General features: G+C 37.2%; 1 protein-coding gene across 4 annotated transcripts; it reads left to right on the plus strand.

The window, feature by feature from the left end:
* The first annotated feature begins 1,125 nt into the window (after positions 1-1,125).
* LOC132631008 (uncharacterized) lies at positions 1,126-11,836 on the plus strand. Of its 4 annotated transcripts, XM_060346602.1 has the most exons (6): positions 1,126-1,572; positions 2,443-2,517; positions 3,299-3,367; positions 3,917-5,561; positions 10,716-10,790; positions 11,572-11,836. In XM_060346602.1, exons 4-5 carry the CDS (start codon positions 3,917-3,919, stop codon positions 10,760-10,762), a joined length of 1,692 nt encoding a protein of 563 aa, XP_060202585.1. In that variant the 5' UTR covers positions 1,126-1,572; positions 2,443-2,517; positions 3,299-3,367; the 3' UTR covers positions 10,763-10,790; positions 11,572-11,836. The 4 variants fall into 4 exon arrangements, with proteins under 4 accessions (XP_060202585.1, XP_060202584.1, XP_060202587.1 ...); XM_060346601.1 differs by lacking the exon at positions 2,443-2,517; XM_060346604.1 differs by lacking the exons at positions 2,443-2,517; positions 3,299-3,367.
* Positions 11,837-18,407: the final 6,571 nt, after the last annotated feature.

Raw genomic sequence — 18,407 nt, forward strand, 5'->3', positions numbered from 1 at the left:
TTTATCATTGTTTATATCGATGATATTTTAGTATTTTCCAATACTATTGAAATTCATTTCAAACATCTTGATATATTCAAGAAAATTATTATTCAAAATGGTTTGGTTATATCTAAACCAAAAATGTCTCTTTTTCAAACAAAAGTCAGATTTTTAGGTCATAATATTGAAAAGGGAAAAATTATTCCTATTAATAGAAGTATAGAATTTGCTTCTAAATTCCCTGATATTATTACTGATAAAACTCAACTTCAAAGATTTCTTGGAAGTTTAAATTATATTTCACCATTTTATACAGATTTGGCCCAAGACACATCTATTTTATATGATAGATTAAAAAAGATTCCGAAACCTTGGACTGATGCTCATACGCATGCAGTTCAAAAAATCAAGGGGAAAGTTAATAATCTTCCTTGTCTTACTTTAGCCAATCCTAACTAGCTAAAAATTATAGAAACTGATGCCTCTGATATTGGCTATGGAGGAATACTTAAACAACTTTCTCCAAATGATAAACAAGAATATTTAGTCCAATTTTACTCTGGCAAATGGAATAATAGTCAGAAGAACTATGCTACTGTAGCAAAAGAAATTCTTGCTATAGTGAAATGTGTTCTCAAATTCCAAGGAGATTTATACAATCAAAAGTTTTTAATAAAAACTGACTGTCAAGCAACCAAATTTATGTTTAATAAAGATTGCAAACATGATGTTTCTAAACAAATGTTTGCCAGATGGCAAGTGTAACGACCCGTTTGGTCGTTTAGAACCTGTGAACTAGTTTTCGCTAAAATACCCTTTTCGTAGTTTAAAGGGTATTCTTAATTTGCGGGAATTTGGTGGCATGGTGATTTAATTGGCGGATATTTTTTTAAATATCTTTTTATTTAATATGTGTGAATAGTTTATTTATAGGAATATGAGTTTCACACATATAAGATCTAAGTTGGAAATTAAAATATTTGGCAGAAGGACTATATTTCTACAGGTGGTTAAGTGGATAAGTAAATTTTAGAAATTAAGGGGAATATTATTTACACACATATATATAAGGCATGAGGAGAGAGTATTTATTTTATTTTATTTTATTTGGCTAATATGCTAATGGATTGGTGGACTAAAATGCATTGGTTGGTTATTAAATAAAAGGTAAAAGAAGTGGGCCAATCTACTATTTGGACTTACGGAGGGAGTAATAAATTTGTTAGGTAGGTAGATATTAATGATGAAGATAAAGGAAAGTCACAGTTAGTTAGTGCATGTACTTATTATTAAGTTGAAAACATATTAATTAGTGGAAGTACAGAGGGATAATTTCCACTCAATGTTTCCTTTTCAACAAGTCAATGATAATGATAACCACCAGCTCCTTTATCTGCCAACAAACACCAATTCTTCTTCTTTTCTAAATTATCAAGACACCACCCATGTCCAAGATCTTATTACGGATCTTGCTCCATTCGATTCATTATTGGAAGTGGACACAAATTACTATAACTTGACCAACACCAGAAATATCAAGAGGAAGAGCAAAAACATTCCAAAAAGAATTCTAGGAACTCAACTGTGCAAGTAAGGATTTCTTCCAATTATTGATTCTTGGTGTAATATAATTAATCCTCTATGTGTTTAGTGATTAAGATTATAGTGTTCATGTCAGAGATGGTATTAGTAATGATTATGGATCCATTTCTTTTACTTGAGTTTAGTTCATACTATATATTTAACATGTTTAATATCATGTGAAATATAACTAAGTATTGATGTTGGATTTCTTGGATGTTATATATGTACGTTAGAATTCTTTGTTTTTTTGTGCATGTTTCCTTTGATATGTCTCATGAATGCATCATGGTCTAGAGTCACTATTTTAATGACTGGACAATTTTAATGACTTTATGATGTTGAGCTACTGCTTGTTGAGCTTTTCCTCAGTTGACGACGATGTTTTTGGCAATTGCTTGAGGTCTATTTAACAATCTTTTTCTTTATTAAGTATGCAAAAGTTTTGGTACTATGTACATAATGGAAGCCCTTGTTCAAATATATTAAATTATGTTTTTCTCTTAATCTGTGAATGCTTTCATCTATATTGTGTGTTTGGATCAGATTTTTTATTTTATTTATTATTGTCCATTATATTTCATATTCTTGATATTTCAAAAAAATTCAATAAAATAATGGTATATAGAAATTGGTGGGTTTTCCATGGAAACGAGTTTTCAAGTAAAATGTGGAATTGAACGTCGATTCGTGATCAGATTTCGATGATTGTTGAGAATCATAAGTTTGGGCTATTGTATGCCAGTTTTCAATAAAATTACAATCTTGCCCTTGTGGGCCCAATGCCACTTTTGGGGTGCGTTTCTGGGTTTCGAATATAAATATAGCAATATGGGTGCTCGTAGATTCGTATTCTAACGTAGATCGCATATCTTATAGATTTTAATCGTTCAAAGGCTCTACGCAAAGGGAAGGCATTAGTTTGATTGTTTGTGGCACTCGTTCGGCATTGAGGTAGGTTACGGTCTACTTTAGTTAGACTCTGATTAGAGAATCACATGTAGTTGTAGAAAGTGACGGGGATAGCATGATAGGCCTTCGGGCATGAAGTGGAGGTGAATTCTAATTAGGTTGGTTTGTCAGCTGTTATGTGTGCTTGTCGCCAAATGTGTTATTTCTGTGATAATCACTTGTTTGTATCTCCGTCACATACTAGTTCACTCATCGCATGAAAAAGAATGGTAATATTGATAATTGAACAGTGGACAGTAATATGACTTGTACTTGTTGATTTATATTGGTGATATTGTTGAGACTGATATCATGCATGGCATGCTTTCCATATTATTGTTGTGATGATTGGTGAGGTGACTGATTGAGAGACTCCGAGGTCTTTGCCGGAGATTGAGAGTGATTAAAAGCCTCCGAGGTTTCTGCCGGAGAGCACGAGTGGTACATGGACTTCGCGGGTCCCCCATGGGTCATGGCTTTGAGGCACTGCCCTTAGCATGTGTGTACGAGAGTGGAGTGAGAGAGGTGATTATTGTATTGCATTGCATTGCATTCATCCACTCATATATTTGACTGATCATTTAGTGAATTATATCTGTCTTGGTTGATATCATGATTCCTTTATACTTTATTTGTATATGATACGTGACCATACCTGTTTGCTCTATATGCTACTTGTTGGTTTCAACTTCTTCATGTGTTATCTAATCATTGTCGGCCTATGATGCTTACCGGTACAAGTGTTGTACTGATACTACTCTTGTTGCACTTTTGTTGAGTGCAGAGTACGATCCAGGTTCCAGTTCTACACCCCGTGGCTGATACGCGAGGGTGACATCTTCAGTCATTCAGGGTGAGCTACTTGGTCATTCGTGGCCCCTGAAGGACCTCCTCTATTTATTTCGGTTATTGTATTCTACAGACAATATGTAGCTTTCGGGTATTTTCAGACTTCTATTCCGCACTATGTTAGCGCTCTTGTACCCTTTGACCAGATTTTGGGGTTGTCGTGACATTTCTAATTATGATAAGCATTTAAGACTTGATAACTTATTCTTATTTAATTTTTCTGCTTATTTAACTTGTTATTAGTAATGTGGTTCGCCTACTCTGAGGGATAGTGTAGGTGCCACCACGACTCGCGAATTGGGTCGTGACAAAGTTGGTATCAGAGCTTCTAGGTTAATTGGTCTAATAAGTACAAGAGCAATGTCTAGTAGAGTCTTGCAGATTGGTACGTAGACGTCCGTACCCATCCTCGAGAGGCTATAGGACATTTAGGAAACACTCCACTTCTTTTTCTCGTTTCGTGCTAGTTCAATCCGATTGGTATCTGGTTCATTCTTTTCGTGTGAGATTGTTCAGATTGGTATCTTAACCTCATTTCTATGTTCGCTCACAGATGGTGAGGACGCGATCAACCGCTACTGGAGGCCAGGAGTCTGTACCTGCACCTGCACCTACACCCGCACTTGCATCCATACCCGTTGCCCGAGCAGCTGTCCGTGGGCGAGGTAGAGGACGAGGCAGGGGCAGAGGCCGTGCAGCTAATCCAAATAGGAGCCAAGCACCAGCATCTGCTCAGGACCCTGACAGAGATTTAACTCGGGAGCTTGACGACATTCCGGGAGAGGAGATTAGGGCTGCTGAGGCACAGCTTGGGGTCGCAGCTACTCCTGATTTTCAGGAGGCTGTGCTTCGAGTGTTGGGGTACTTTGACAGTTTGGCTCAGGTGGGCATGATTCCAGTTTCTCCAGATGGATCGCAGCCTAAAGTGGGAGGTCATACTCCCGATGCTACGGTTGCTCCAGGATTTCGGACATCGAGGGTATTACCGGCTGCAGCAGTGGCTCCCCGTATTGATGCCGCTCCAGCGCTTGATTTTGCTCCAAGGCTTATGGATGGGCCAGTGTTGACCAGCGAGGAGCGAAAATATTTCGAGGGATTTACCAAAATGTCTCCTCCTTGGTTCCATGGCACTCCCAGGGAGGATGCGTATGAGTTTATCGTTAGCTGCCATGAGATGCTTCATAAGTTGGGTCTAGTGGAGTCTCACGGGGTCGATTATGTTTCTTTCCAGTTAGTTGGGGATGCCAAGCAGTGGTGGAGATCGTACATGGAGTGTCGACCAGTTGGCTTGCAACCTTTGACCTGGACCCAGTTCTACCAGGTGTTTCTGGAGAAGTATGTCCCTCGTACTCTGAGAGACAACAGGAAGGATGAGTTTTCAACATTGGAGCAACGGGGTAGGTCGGTTGCGGAGTATGAGACCAGATTTCTCGCTTTGTCCCGTTATGCGACGGCATTACTTCCCACAGAGGCTGAGAGAGTGAGGAGATTTGTGAAGGGTTTGGACCTTCCGCTTCGGCTGGCGACCTTACAGTTAGAGGCCTCTGGGGCCTCATTTCAGTCAGTAGTAGAGCATGCCAGGAGGGTTGAGTCAGAGATGGGTCGGGCACATAGTGGGGGTGGCGACAAGAAAGCTCGTGGATTTGATTGTTTCAGAGGTCCTATTAGAGGTGGGGGACGCCTTGACAGGGTTTGTCATCATCCCTACAGCCGCCCCATCCAGTCATCACTACAGGCTTTGGCAGGTGGTTCTTCAGGTTATAGCGGGCATAATTCTGAGCAGACTTCCCGAGGTTCTTACTCTCGACCTTCAGACCGCGGAGGGTATTCTGGTTCTTCTATGACAGTTCAGCAGCCTACAGCCAGAGGAGCATGTTTTGAGTGTGGTGAGACAGGGCATTTCGCGAGAGAGAGTCCTAGATCCAGGCAAGGTTCTAGAGTTCAGATATCTAGGCCTCCAGCACCGCCAGCTAGAGGAGGAGGATATTCTGGTAGAGGGGGTTCGCAGTCTGGCAGGGGTGGCCATCAACCTAGCAGAGGTGGTCATCAGTCGAGTAGGGGCAGCACTCAGTCAGTAAGAGGAGGATCTCAGGCAGGCCATGGTAGTCGTGGAGGCACACAGTCCGAGGGTGGACGTACTCATTTCTATGCATTTCCGGGTAGACTAGAGGCCGAGGCCTCTGATGCGGTTATCACAGGTACTATTTCAGTTTGTCACCGACCAGCTTCTGTTTTATTTGATTCGGGTTCTACTTTCTCTTATGTGTCCACTTATTTCTCTACGGTTCTGGATATGCTTTGTGATATGCTTGATGTACCTATTCGCGTCTCTACTCCTGTCGGAGATTCTGTGATAGTAGATCGGGTCTATAGGTCTTGTGTGGTCAAATTTATAGGGTATGATACTTGGGTAGACTTGGTTATTTTGAATATGGTGGACTTTGATATTATTTTGGGCATGGACTGGTTATCTCCCTATCATGCTATTTTAGACGGTCACGCCAAGACAGTCACGTTGGCCATGCCAGGTATTCCGCGGTTAGAGTGGAAAGGTACTCCTAGTCCAGCACCTAAGAAGATCATATCATTTCTTCGGGCAAAGAAGTTAGTGGATAAGGGATGTTTAGCATATTTGGCTCATATTCGGGATACTAGTGTGGATACTCCTTCCCTAGAGTCAGTGCCAGTTGTTCGTGAGTTCTCAGAGGTTTTCCCTACAGGTTTGCCTGGTATGTCGCCTGATCGAGATATTGACTTTTGCGTTGACTTGGAGCCAGACACTCGACCTATTTCTATTCCACCCTATCGGATGGTTCCGGCAGAGTTGAGAGAGTTGAAGGAACAGTTGCAAGACTTGTTGAGCAAAGGATTTATTAGACCTAATATTTCCCCTTGGGGTGCTCCCGTTCTGTTCGTGAAGCAGAAAGATGGTACCATGCGGATGTGTATCGATTATCGGCAATTAAACAAAGTCACCATCAGAAATAAGTATCCAATACCCCGCATTGATGACTTATTTGACCAGCTTCAGGGTGCGTCGATCTTTTCTAAGATTGATTTAAGGTCAGGCTATCATCAATTGAAGATTCGAGCGGAGGATATTCCGAAGACTGCTTTTAGGACCCGATATGGTCATTATGAGTTCTTGGTGATGTATTTCGGGCTTACTAATGCCCCCGCAGCATTCATGGATTTGATGAATGGGATATTCAAGCCTTACTTATATTCATTCGTGATCGTGTTTATTGATGACATCTTAGTGTACTCTCGGAGTAAGAAAGATCATGAGAGGCATCTGAGGATCGTGCTTGGCCTATTGAAGGAGAAGAAATTGTATGCCAAATTTTCCAAGTGTGAGTTCTGGCTCAGTTCCGTGGCATTTTTGGGACATGTTGTGTCCAAGGACGGGATTATGGTTGATCCCAAGAAGATCAAGGCGGTTAGAGATTGGGCCAGGCCTACTTCGGTGACAGAGATTCGGAGTTTCGTGGGCCTTGTGAGTTATTATCGTCGATTTGTGAAGGGGTTTTCATCTATTGCTTCCCATTTGACTAGGTTGACTCAAAAGAATGTGCCTTTCCAGTGGTCCGATGAGTGTGAAGAGAGCTTTCAAAAGCTCAAGGCTTTATTGACTTCAGCCCCGATTTTGGCTTTACCTGTGGAGGGAAAGGACTTTACTGTTTATTGTGATGCTTCTCGGATTGGCTTGGGTTGTGTGCTGATGCAAGAGGGTAGGGTGATCGCATATGCTTCGAGACAGTTGAAGGTCCACGAGAAAAACTACCCCACTTATGACTTAGAGTTGGCTGCAGTAGTCTTCGCTTTGAAGATTTGGAGACATTACTTGTATGGCGTCCATTGTGAGGTGTTCACGGATCACCGTAGTCTTCAGCATGTGTTTAATCAGCGGGACCTAAATTCGAGGCAGCGTAGATGGATGGAGTTGCTTAAGGACTATGATATCACCATTTTTTATCATCCGGGAAAAGCAAATGTGGTAGCTGATGCGTTGAGCCGAAAGGCAGTGAGTATGGGTAGCTTGGCGCGTTTGCTTGTAGAAGAGCGTCCTATAGCCATGGAGGTGCAGAGTTTGGCTAATAGTATGGTGAGGCTCGATATTTCAGAACCTGGTAAGGTTTTAGCTTGTGTGGAGGCGAGGTCGTCTCTTTTAGAACAGGTTAGGGCCCAGCAGTTTGAGGATATGAAATTGTGCAAAATTCGGGATAAAGTGCTAGGTGGAGAAGCCAAAGAAGCTATTCTTGATGATGAGGGTATTTTGAAAATTAAGGGGCGTATTTGCGTTCCTAGAGTTGGTGAGTTGATTCCCTTAATCTTGAAGGAGGCTCATAGTTCCAGATACTCCATTCATCCAGGAGCAACAAAGATGTATCGTGACTTGAGGCAACACTATTGGTAGGGTAGAATGAAGAGAGACATTGTGGAGTTTGTTGCACAGTGTTCGAATTGCCAGCAAGTTAAGTATGAGCACCAGAGACCAGGTGGTGTGCTTCAGAGAATGCCCATTCCCGAATGGAAATGGGAAAGGATCGCCATGGATTTCGTGGTTGGTCTTCCGAAGACTCTGGGTAAGTTTGATTCGATTTGGGTTATCGTGGATAGGTTGACTAAGTCCACGCACTTCATTCCGGTTCAGACTTCTTATAACGCGGAGAAGTTGGCCAGGATCTACATTCGGGAGATAGTGCGATTGCACGGGGTTCCTATTTCCATCATTTCTGACAGAGGCACTCAGTTTACTTCCCATTTCTGGAGGACTTTGCAAAAAGAATTGGGAACTCAGTTAGATCTTAGCACCGCGTTCCACCCGCAGAAAAATGGTCAGTCCGAGAGGACTATTCAGGTGCTTGAGGATATGTTGAGGCCGTGTGTTATTGATTTTGGTGGTCATTGGGACAAATTCTTACCCTTGGCAGAGTTCGCATACAATAATAGCTACTATTCCAGTATTGATATGGCGCCATTCGAGGCTTTATATGGTAGGAGGTGTCGTTCTCCTATTGGGTGGTTTGATGCTTTTGTGGTTCGACCTTGGGGTACAGATTTGCTGAGGGAGTCTTTGGATAAGGTGAAGCTTATTCAGGAAAAGCTTCTGGCAGCTCAGAGTAGGCAGAAGGAGTATGCTGACCGGAAGGTTCGTGATATGGAGTTCATGGTTGGTGAGCAGGTCCTATTGAAGGTTTCACCCATGAAGGGTGTGATGCGATTTGGGAAGAAAGACAAGTTGAGCCCGAGGTTTATTGGCCCTTTTGAGATTCTTCGTCGTGTTGGCGAGGCGGCTTATGAGTTGGCGTTGCCACCAGGTTTGGCAGGTGTTCATCCGGTATTCCATGTTTCTATGTTGAAGAAGTACCATTCAGACGAGTCTTATATCATTCAATGGGATTCGGTACTACTAGATCAGAATCTATCCTTTGAGGAAGAGTCGGTAGAAATCCAAGATAGACAAGTGAGAAGGTTAAGGTCCAAAGATATTGCTTCAGTCAAGGTGCAGTGGAAGCACCGTCCGGTTGAGGAATCTACTTGGGAGACCGAGGCTGATATGCAGAGTAGATATCCTCAGTTGTTTGACAGTTCAGGTACCTCCTTTTCTCTCCCTTTACCCTTGTCGCTCGAGGACGAGCGATTGTTTGATTGGTATCTGATGTAACGACCCGTTTGGTCGTTTAGAACCTGTGAACTAGTTTTCGCTAAAATACCCTTTTCGTAGTTTAAAGGGTATTCTTAATTTGCAGGAATTTGGTGGCATGGTGATTTAATTGGCGGATATTTTTTTAAATATCTTTTTATTTAATATGTGTGTATAGTTTATTTATAGGAATATGAGTTTCACACATATAAGATCTAAGTTGGAAATTAACATATTTGGCGGAAGGACTATATTTCTACAGGTGGTTAAGTGGATAAGTAAATTGTAGAAATTAAGGGAAATATTATTTACACATATATATATAAGGCATGAGGAGAGAGTATTTATTTTATTTGGCTAATATGCTAATGGATTGGTGGACTAAAATGCATTGGTTGGTTATTAAATAAAAGGTAAAAGAAGTGGGCCAATCTACTATTTGAACTTACGGAGGGAGTAATAAATTTGTTAGGTAGGTAGGTATTAATGATGAAGATAAAGGAAAGTCACAGTTAGTTAGTGCATGTACTTATTATTAAGTTGAAAACATATTAATTAGTGGAAGTACGGAGGGATAATTTCCACTCAATGTTTCCTTTTCAACAAGTCAATGATAATGATAACCACCAGCTCATTTATCTGCCAACAAACACCAATTCTTCTTCTTTTCTAAATTATCAAGACACCACCCATGTCCAATATCTTATTACGGATCTTGCTCCATTCGATTCATTATTGGAAGTGGACACAAATTACTTTAACTTGACCAACACCAGAAATATCAAGAGGAAGAGCAAAAACATTCCAAAAAGAATTCTAGGAACTCAACTGTGCAAGTAAGGATTTCTTCCAATTATTGATTCTTGGTGTAATATAATTAATCCTCTATGTGTTTAGTGATTAAGATTATAGTGTTCATGTCAGAGATGGTATTAGTAATGATTATGGATCCATTTCTTTTACTTGAGTTTAGTTCATACTATATATTTAATTGTTTAATATCATGTGAAATATAACTAAGTATTGATGTTGGATTTCTTGGATGTTATATATGTACGTTAGAATTCTTTTTTTTTTTGTGCATGTTTCCTTTGATCTGTCTCATGAATGCATCATGGTCTAGAGTCACTATTTTAATGACTGGACGATTTTAATGACTTTATAATGTTGAGCTACTGCTTGTTGAGCTTTTCCTCAGTTGACGAAGATGTTTTTGGCAATTGCTTGAGGTCTATTTAACAATCTTTTTCTTCATTAAGTATGCAAAAGTTTTGGTACTATGTACATAATGGAAGCCCTTGTTCAAATATATTAAATTATGTTTTTCTCTTAATCTGTGAATGCTTTCATCTATATTGTGTGTTTGGATCAGATTTTTTATTTTATTTATTATTGTCCATTATATTTCATATTCTTGATATTTCAAAAAAATTCAATAAAATAATGGTATATAGAAATTGGTGGGTTTTCCATGGAAACGAGTTTTCAAGTAAAATGTGGAATTGAACGTCGATTCGTGATCGGATTTCGATGATTGTTGAGAATCATAAGTTTGGGCTATTGTATGCCAGTTTTCAATAAAATTACAATCTTGCCCTTGTGGGCCCAATGCCACTTTTGGGGTGCGTTTCTGGGTTTCGAATATAAATATAGCAATATGGGTGCTCGTAGATTCGTATTCTAACGTAGATCGCATATCTTATAGATTTTAATCGTTCAGAGGCTCTACGCAAAGGGAAGGCATTAGTTTGATTGTTCGTGGCACTCGTTCGGCATTGAGGTAGGTTACGGTCTACTTTAGTTAGACTCTGATTAGAGAATCGCATGTAGTTGTAGAAAGTGACGGGGATAGCATGATAGGCCTTCGGGCATGAAGTGGAGGTGAATTCTAATTAGGTTGGTTTGTCAGCTGTTATGTGTGCTTGTCGCCAAATGTGTTATTTCTGTGATAATCACTTGTTTGTATCTCCGTCACATACTAGTTCACTCATCGCATGAAAAAGAATGGTAATATTGATAATTGAACAGTGGACAGTAATATGACTTGTACTTGTTGATTTATATTGGTGATATTGTTGAGACTGATATATTGCATGGCATGCTTTCCATATTATTGTTGTGATGATTGGTGAGGTGACTGATTGAGAGACTCCGAGGTCTTTGCCGGAGATTGAGAGTGATTAAAAGCCTCCGAGGTTTCTGCCGGAGAGCACGAGTGGTACATGGACTTCGCGGGTCCCCCATGGGTCATGGCTTTGAGGCACTGCCCTTAGCATGTGTGTACGAGAGTGGAGTGAGAGAGGTGATTATTGTATTGCATTGCATTGCATTCATCCACTCATATATTTGACTGATCATTTGGTGAATTATATCTGTCTTTGTTGATTTCATGATTCCTTTATACTTTATTTGTATATGATACGTGACCATACCTGTTTGCTCTATATGCTACTTGTTGGTTTCAACTTCTTCATGCGTTATCTAATCATTGTCGGCCTATGATACTTCCCGGTACAAGTGTTGTACTGATACTACTCTTGCTGCACTTTTATTGAGTGCAGAGTACGATCCAGGTTCCAGTTCTACACCCCGTGGCTGATACGCGAGGGTGACATCTTCAGTCATTCAGGGTGAGCTACTTGGTCATTCGTGGCCCCTGAAGGACCTCCTCTATTTATTTCGGTTCTTGTATTCTACAGACAAAATGTAGCCTTCGGGTATTTTCAGACTTCTATTCCGTACTATGTTAGCGCTCTTGTACCCTTTGACCAGATTTTGGGGTTGTCGTGACATTTCTAATTATGATAAGCATTTAAGACTTGATAACTTATTCTTATTTAATTTTTCTGCTTATTTAACTTGTTATTAGTAATGTGGTTCGCCTACTCTGAGGGATAGTGTAGGTGCCACCACGACTCGCGAATTGGGTCGTGACAGCAAGCCCTTTTAGCACCATTTGATTTTGAAATTTATTATAAAAAGGGATCGGATAATAGTCTCCCTGATTTTCTCACTAGAGAATATTTAAGTTCATAACTGTCATTTTCTCATCTGAAGGATGAGGCCCACATTGACACCTCCCTCTAATAGAGGAAGGGGAAGAGGACAAAAAGGAACGGGCAGAGGCACTGTTCTTGGCCAAATGGGTAACAAAAGGCTAATAGCTGATAATATTGCAGAAACTTCTGGTAATACCCATAAACAAATCACATATGCTGAGTATCTTGCTTTCATAGAAGCACAGAAAAAAGGGGATAATATGCCTCCATCATATTCCTGTGCTCTCGTAATTGATGATAAAGGGGACACTGATTCGTATGAAAAAATGCTCACCGAGAGTTAATAATTCTCCTTGAGAATAATGATCTCCAATGGAAGGATGAACCTTCGCAAATAATGCAAAGGTAATTTGATACAGCGTCATACGCTACTCCGAATTATAAATATCGGATGAATTATGAAATGATCCTTTCATATACAGGATCAGCTGAATTCCAACATTTATATCCGGATAATACCAAAAAAGTTTATAAATTTTCAAAAATCATTATAAAAAGGATCTCTTCTCCAAATGAATGGGGAATAAGTCCGTTAAAGGACGGGGATTATATCCACCCAGAGCAGAAAGTCCCAGTTAAATTTAATTATTGGGATTATGTTGAAAGCTTTAATAAAGATTTTTTATATGAGAACCACAATAGAAACACTCATGGTTTATAAAAATATGTGTCAATGTTTATAAATAGAGCATTCCAAATTGGTTTTATCAATGGTGGATCCATTATGGTCCAACTGTGAAAACTTTACCGGAACCCTTCAAGAGTTTATATACTGAATGGGTTGATGTTTCTCCAAAAATAATAGATTTGGAAAATAATATTACTTTCTCTGAAGAAATTTCTAATATGTATTTGTTCATTGAATTCTCTATTCCATGGATCATGAAATGGTCAGTTGGTGGGTTATACCCCGCAAAATATGCCTTGCTTAAACATATTTTTTATACAAAATTCTGGAAAGAATTGATTCAAAAATCAAAAGATGGAACCATCCCAGGACAAGATTTAATAAATTAGATTTGCTCAATCAGCAAATCAAGCGCCATGGTCTTAATGAAAGACAATAATTAGGAGAATTTCTTGGACAGTTTGGATTGGACGTTCCACAATATTCTAAAAAACCTCATAGGCATAAGAAAAAGTATAGAGACTTCCAATAATGGAAGGAAAAGCGCTCGCACAAAAAAGCTAAGCGCAAAAAGACGTTCAAGGAAAGGAAGGATTTTATTAAATCTAAAAATCCAAAAGCCTGTTATAAGTGTGGCAGAGTAGGTCATTTTTATAAGAATTGTATGGTTAAGGAAAATATTAAAGCCCTTAACATAGATGATGACCTTAGAGAATATTTATATAAGATTTTGTTGAACTCAGACCCAGAACCAGATGATGATTTTGGTAAGGAAAGTGATAGTTCATCCAACCCTTCTTCAGATGAAGATATTAGGTTATTAGATGAAGAGAGTTATATCTCGACTAGCTCGGATGATGAGTGTCAACCATGCCAATTAGGGCAACCTTGTGTTAAACCCAAGGAAGACGATAAGTTTTATAAACTTGTTTCCCAATTTAGCGAAAACAATCTTCATTTTTTAGATGGTAATAACCACTTTGACCTTCTTAAACATATTAAGGATCCAAATCTTAAGTCCCAAATTATAGACCAAATAGGTTCAAAACAGCAGCCTCAACAAGAACCAACTGCTGTAGAAATTAGAGAACCTACAGGACCTTATACTATGGCTGGAGTAAAAAAGACTTGATTTGAAATATTCTTTACCAATACAAAGCTTTCAGGAATACAAACTTTGTCTTGACAAATATAAACTTTGGGTAATTTATAAGTAATACCCATTTTTTGGCCACTAGCAGACCGTAAACTATGAGTAGTTTTTTGAAAATATTTTGAAGGAATTAATCCTTCTTGAATACAACTTAAATCAGCTCCACTATCAACTAGAGCATTAAACTCCTTTTTGAAATTGTAATCAATTAAAAGAGTAATTTTTATAAAAAATTTAAAAGAAGTAATAATATCCAATTTTGTCAAAAAACTGGAACTGGGATTTCTACTACTTTCTCCTTTCTCCGTAGCAACAGTTTCTACGGTGTTATCAATTGGTAGGTCCTCCACCGTATTATAAACAGGTGTTTCTATAACTTGTTTTCCTTTTCCCTCCAGTTGCGAGACCCTATGATCTAGAGTGGTCTGGTGTCTCCGAAGGGTGAAAATTTCTTGCTTAAGGTTATGAACCTCTCTTTCTAAATCTTGGGTGGTTGCCGGTGTACTTATGATGTTTCGGCGTACTTATTATTATTATTATTATTATTATTATTATTATTATTATTATTATTATTATTATTATTATTATTATTATTGTTATTGTTATTATTATTGTTAGTATTCTTGTTATTGTTGTTATTATTATTGTTATTGTTATTATTATTATTATTGTTATTGTTGTTGTTGTTATTGTTATTGTTGTTATTGTTATTGTTATTGTTGTTGTTGTTATTATTATTATTATTATTATTATTATTATTAATATTATTATTATTATTATTATCATCATCATCATCATCATCATCATCATTATTATTATTGGTATTCTTACTTGTTCTTATTGTTGTTGTTGTTGTTGTTATTGTTATTGTTGTTATTATTGTTATTGTTGTTATTATTGTCGTTATTATTATTATTGTTGTTATTATTATTATTATTATTATTATTTCTATTATTATTATTGTTATTATTATTATTATTATTATTATTATTATTATTATTATTATTATTATAAAGATGATAAAACTTTGCACTTTGCAGCTTTTTCAAAATTGATTGAAAGCGATAGTTTGCCTGTCATAACTAAATATATTAATAATATGGTAAGGCAGCAAAATTATTCTAATATTTATATGAATATTTTGGGTGAACAAATATCTTCACTTCATGAAAAAGTTGATAAGATTTTAGCTTGTCTTAATAAGACATCTACTTCTGATAAGGAGAAACAAAAGGAAGTTGTTGCTACTCCAAGTATACAGCCTTCTCCTGAGATTCATGATTTTAAATTAAAACCTTTATCAGATTTAGAAAAACTTTTAGATGAAAAGTTTAAAGGTTTAAAAATCAGTCCTTTAATAGCAGAGGATGATGGATATTTATCTGATATTAATTATAAGGCTCGCATAGCATCAGATATTAATAAAATTGATGAATATTATGCTGTTAAGCCTACTCAGAGGATGTATTATTACCCTCGCCCAACTCCTCAAGATGTTTTATTAGAGGAACATGAACATGTTATTTCCAACAGTTATAATGGTAGGGAAATATATGAATGGAATATTGACGGTTATAGTGAACGTTAGATTTATTGTACTATTCATAGGATGTTGATGTACAGCACTATCTGCAAAATTCATAAAAATGATGAAAGCGTTATTGCAGATATGATTATAGCTGGTTTCAATGGCCAATTAAAAAGTTGGTGGGATAATTATTTGACCCCAACACAGCGTAATTCTATTTTAACCGCTGTTAAGCAAGAAGGGAATAATCAGGCACCTGTTGCTAATATAGTTTATACACTAGTTATTAATATTGTTGAACATTTTTCAGGAAGATGGACGGATAATAGTGAATCTATTCGTACAATGCTTCAAAATCTTAGATGTAAGACCCTAACCTCATTTAGATGGTATAAAGATGATTTTCTTTGCAGGGTCATGGAGTTACCAGAGAGTAATGACTCTCACTGGAAGTCCAAATTTATAGATGGATTCCCTCCTCTTTTTGTAGAAAGAGTTAGAAAAACTCTTAGGAAAGGGGAAAGAAGTATTGATTATAATTCTTATACTTATGGTAAACTAATTGGTACTTGTATGCAGGAAGGATTAGCCTTATGTAATGAAATAGGCTAAGTCAGCAAATCAAGCGCCATGGTCTTAATGAAAGATAACAATTAGGAGAATTTTGTGGACAGTTTGGTATGGATATTCCACAATCTTCTAAGAAGCCTCGTAGGCATAAGAAAAAGCATAAAGACTTCCAACAATGGAAGGAGAAGCGCTTACAGAAAAAAAAGCAAAGCGCAAAAAGACCTTCAAAGAAAGAAGGGATTTTATTAAATCCAAAAACCCAAAAGCCTGTTATAAGTGTGGCAGAGTAAGTCATTTTCATAAGAATTGTAAGGTTAAGGAAAATATTAAAGCCCTTAACATAGACGATGACCTTAGAGAATCTTTATATAAGATTTTGTTAAATTCAGACTCAGACCCAGAATCAGAGGATGATTCTGGCAAGGATAGTGATAGTTCTTCCAACCCCTCTTCAAATGAAGATATTAGCGTGTTAGACGAAGAGAGTTATATCTCAACCAGTTCAGATGGTGAATGTCAAACATACTAGATAGGGCAACCTTGTGTTAAGTCCAAGGAAGATGATGAGATTTACAAACTCATATCCCAGTTTAGTGAAACAAGTATACATGTTTTAGATGGTAATAACCTCGTTGACCTCCTTAAACATATTAAGGATCCCAATCTTAGGTCCCAAATCATAGACCAAATAGGTTCAAAACAGCAGCCCAAAGAAGAACCAACTGCTGTAGAAATTAGAACCTACAGGACCTTATACTATGTTTGGAGTCAAACAACTCCTCCAAGAACGTCGGAATATCATAAGTACACCAGCAACCACCCAAGATTTAGAAAGAGAGGTTCATAACCTCAAACAAGAAATTTCCACCGTTCGGAGACACCAAACTACTCTAGATCAAAGGGTCTCTCAACTCGAGGAAAAAGGAAAACAAGTTATAGAAACACCAGTTTATACTGTAGAAGACCTACCAGTTAATAACACCGTAGAAACTATTACTACAGAGGGAGGAGGAGAAGGAAGTAGTGGTAGTACCAGTTCCAGTTTTTTGACAAAATTGGATATTATTACTTCTTTCAAATTGTTTATAAAAATTACTCTTCTAATTGATTATAATTTTAAAAAGGAATTTACTGCTCTAGTTGATAGCGGAGCTGATTTAAGTTGTATTCAAGAAGGATTAATTCCTTCAAAATATTTTCAAGAAACTACTCATAGTTTACGGTCTGCTAGTGGCCAAAAAATGGGTATTACTTATAAATTACCCAAAGCCTATATTTGACAAGATAAAGTTTGTATTCCTGAAAACTTTGTACTGATAAAAAAATATTTCAAATCAAGTTATTTTAGGAACTCCATTCATCCATAAATTATTTCCTATTCAATGGATGGATGATAAAGGTTTTATGGGAACCTATGGAGAAAAACCAATTAAATTCCAGTTTATAACTGAATCTTTTTCAAGAATTTTAAATGAAATAAAAGATAGGTTGATGAATAAGCATCAACAAATCAATCTTCTCAAACAGAAAATTTATACTCTTAAAATTGAGGATATTTTACAAAATCCTAAATTACGGGAAACAATTGAGTTCATAAAAAATCAATTTTCTCTACAAATTTGTAGTGACTATCCTAATGCTTTTTGGGACAGGAAAAGACATATTGTCACTCTTCCATATGAGGAATCTTTTTCTGAAAATAATATTCCTACCAAAGCATGACCATGTCAAATGAATTCCGAATATTTGGAATTATGCAAAAATGAGTTTTCTTCTCTTTTACAGAAAGGTCTTATAAGATCTTCGAAATCTCCTTGGTCATGCATAGCCTTTTATGTTAATAAACATGCTGAGCAGGAACGAGGAGTTCCAAGATTAGTAATAAATTATAAACCCCTTAATTAGGTTTTAAATTAATAAAAAGGATTTATTAGATCGTCTTCATAATGCGATTATATTTTCTAAATTTGATTTAAAATCTGGTTATTGGCAAATCCAAATTGCTGAAGCAGATAAATATAAAACTGCTTTTAATGTTCCAATTGGACAATTTGAATGGAATGTTATGCCCTTTGGGCTGAAGAATGCCCCTTCAGAATTTCAAAAAATTATGAATGATATTTTTATAGATTATAGTAATTTCATCATTGTTTATATCGATGATATTTTAGTATTTTCAAATACTTTTGATATGCAACATCTTGATATATTCAAGAAAATTATTATTCAAAATGGTTTGGTTATATCTAAACCAAAAATGTCTATTTTCCAAACAAAGGTCAGATTTTTAGGTCATAATATTGAAAAGGGAAAAATTATTCCTATTAATAGAAGAATTGAATTCACTTCTAAATTTCCTGATATTATTACTGATAAAACTCAACTCCAAAGATTTCTTGGAAGTTTAAATTATATCACCATTTTATAAAGATCTAGCAAAGGATACATCTATTTTATAT

The sequence above is a fragment of the Lycium barbarum genome, chromosome 3 (assembly GCF_019175385.1).
Source record: "Lycium barbarum isolate Lr01 chromosome 3, ASM1917538v2, whole genome shotgun sequence".
Taxonomy (NCBI): Eukaryota; Viridiplantae; Streptophyta; class Magnoliopsida; order Solanales; family Solanaceae; genus Lycium; species Lycium barbarum.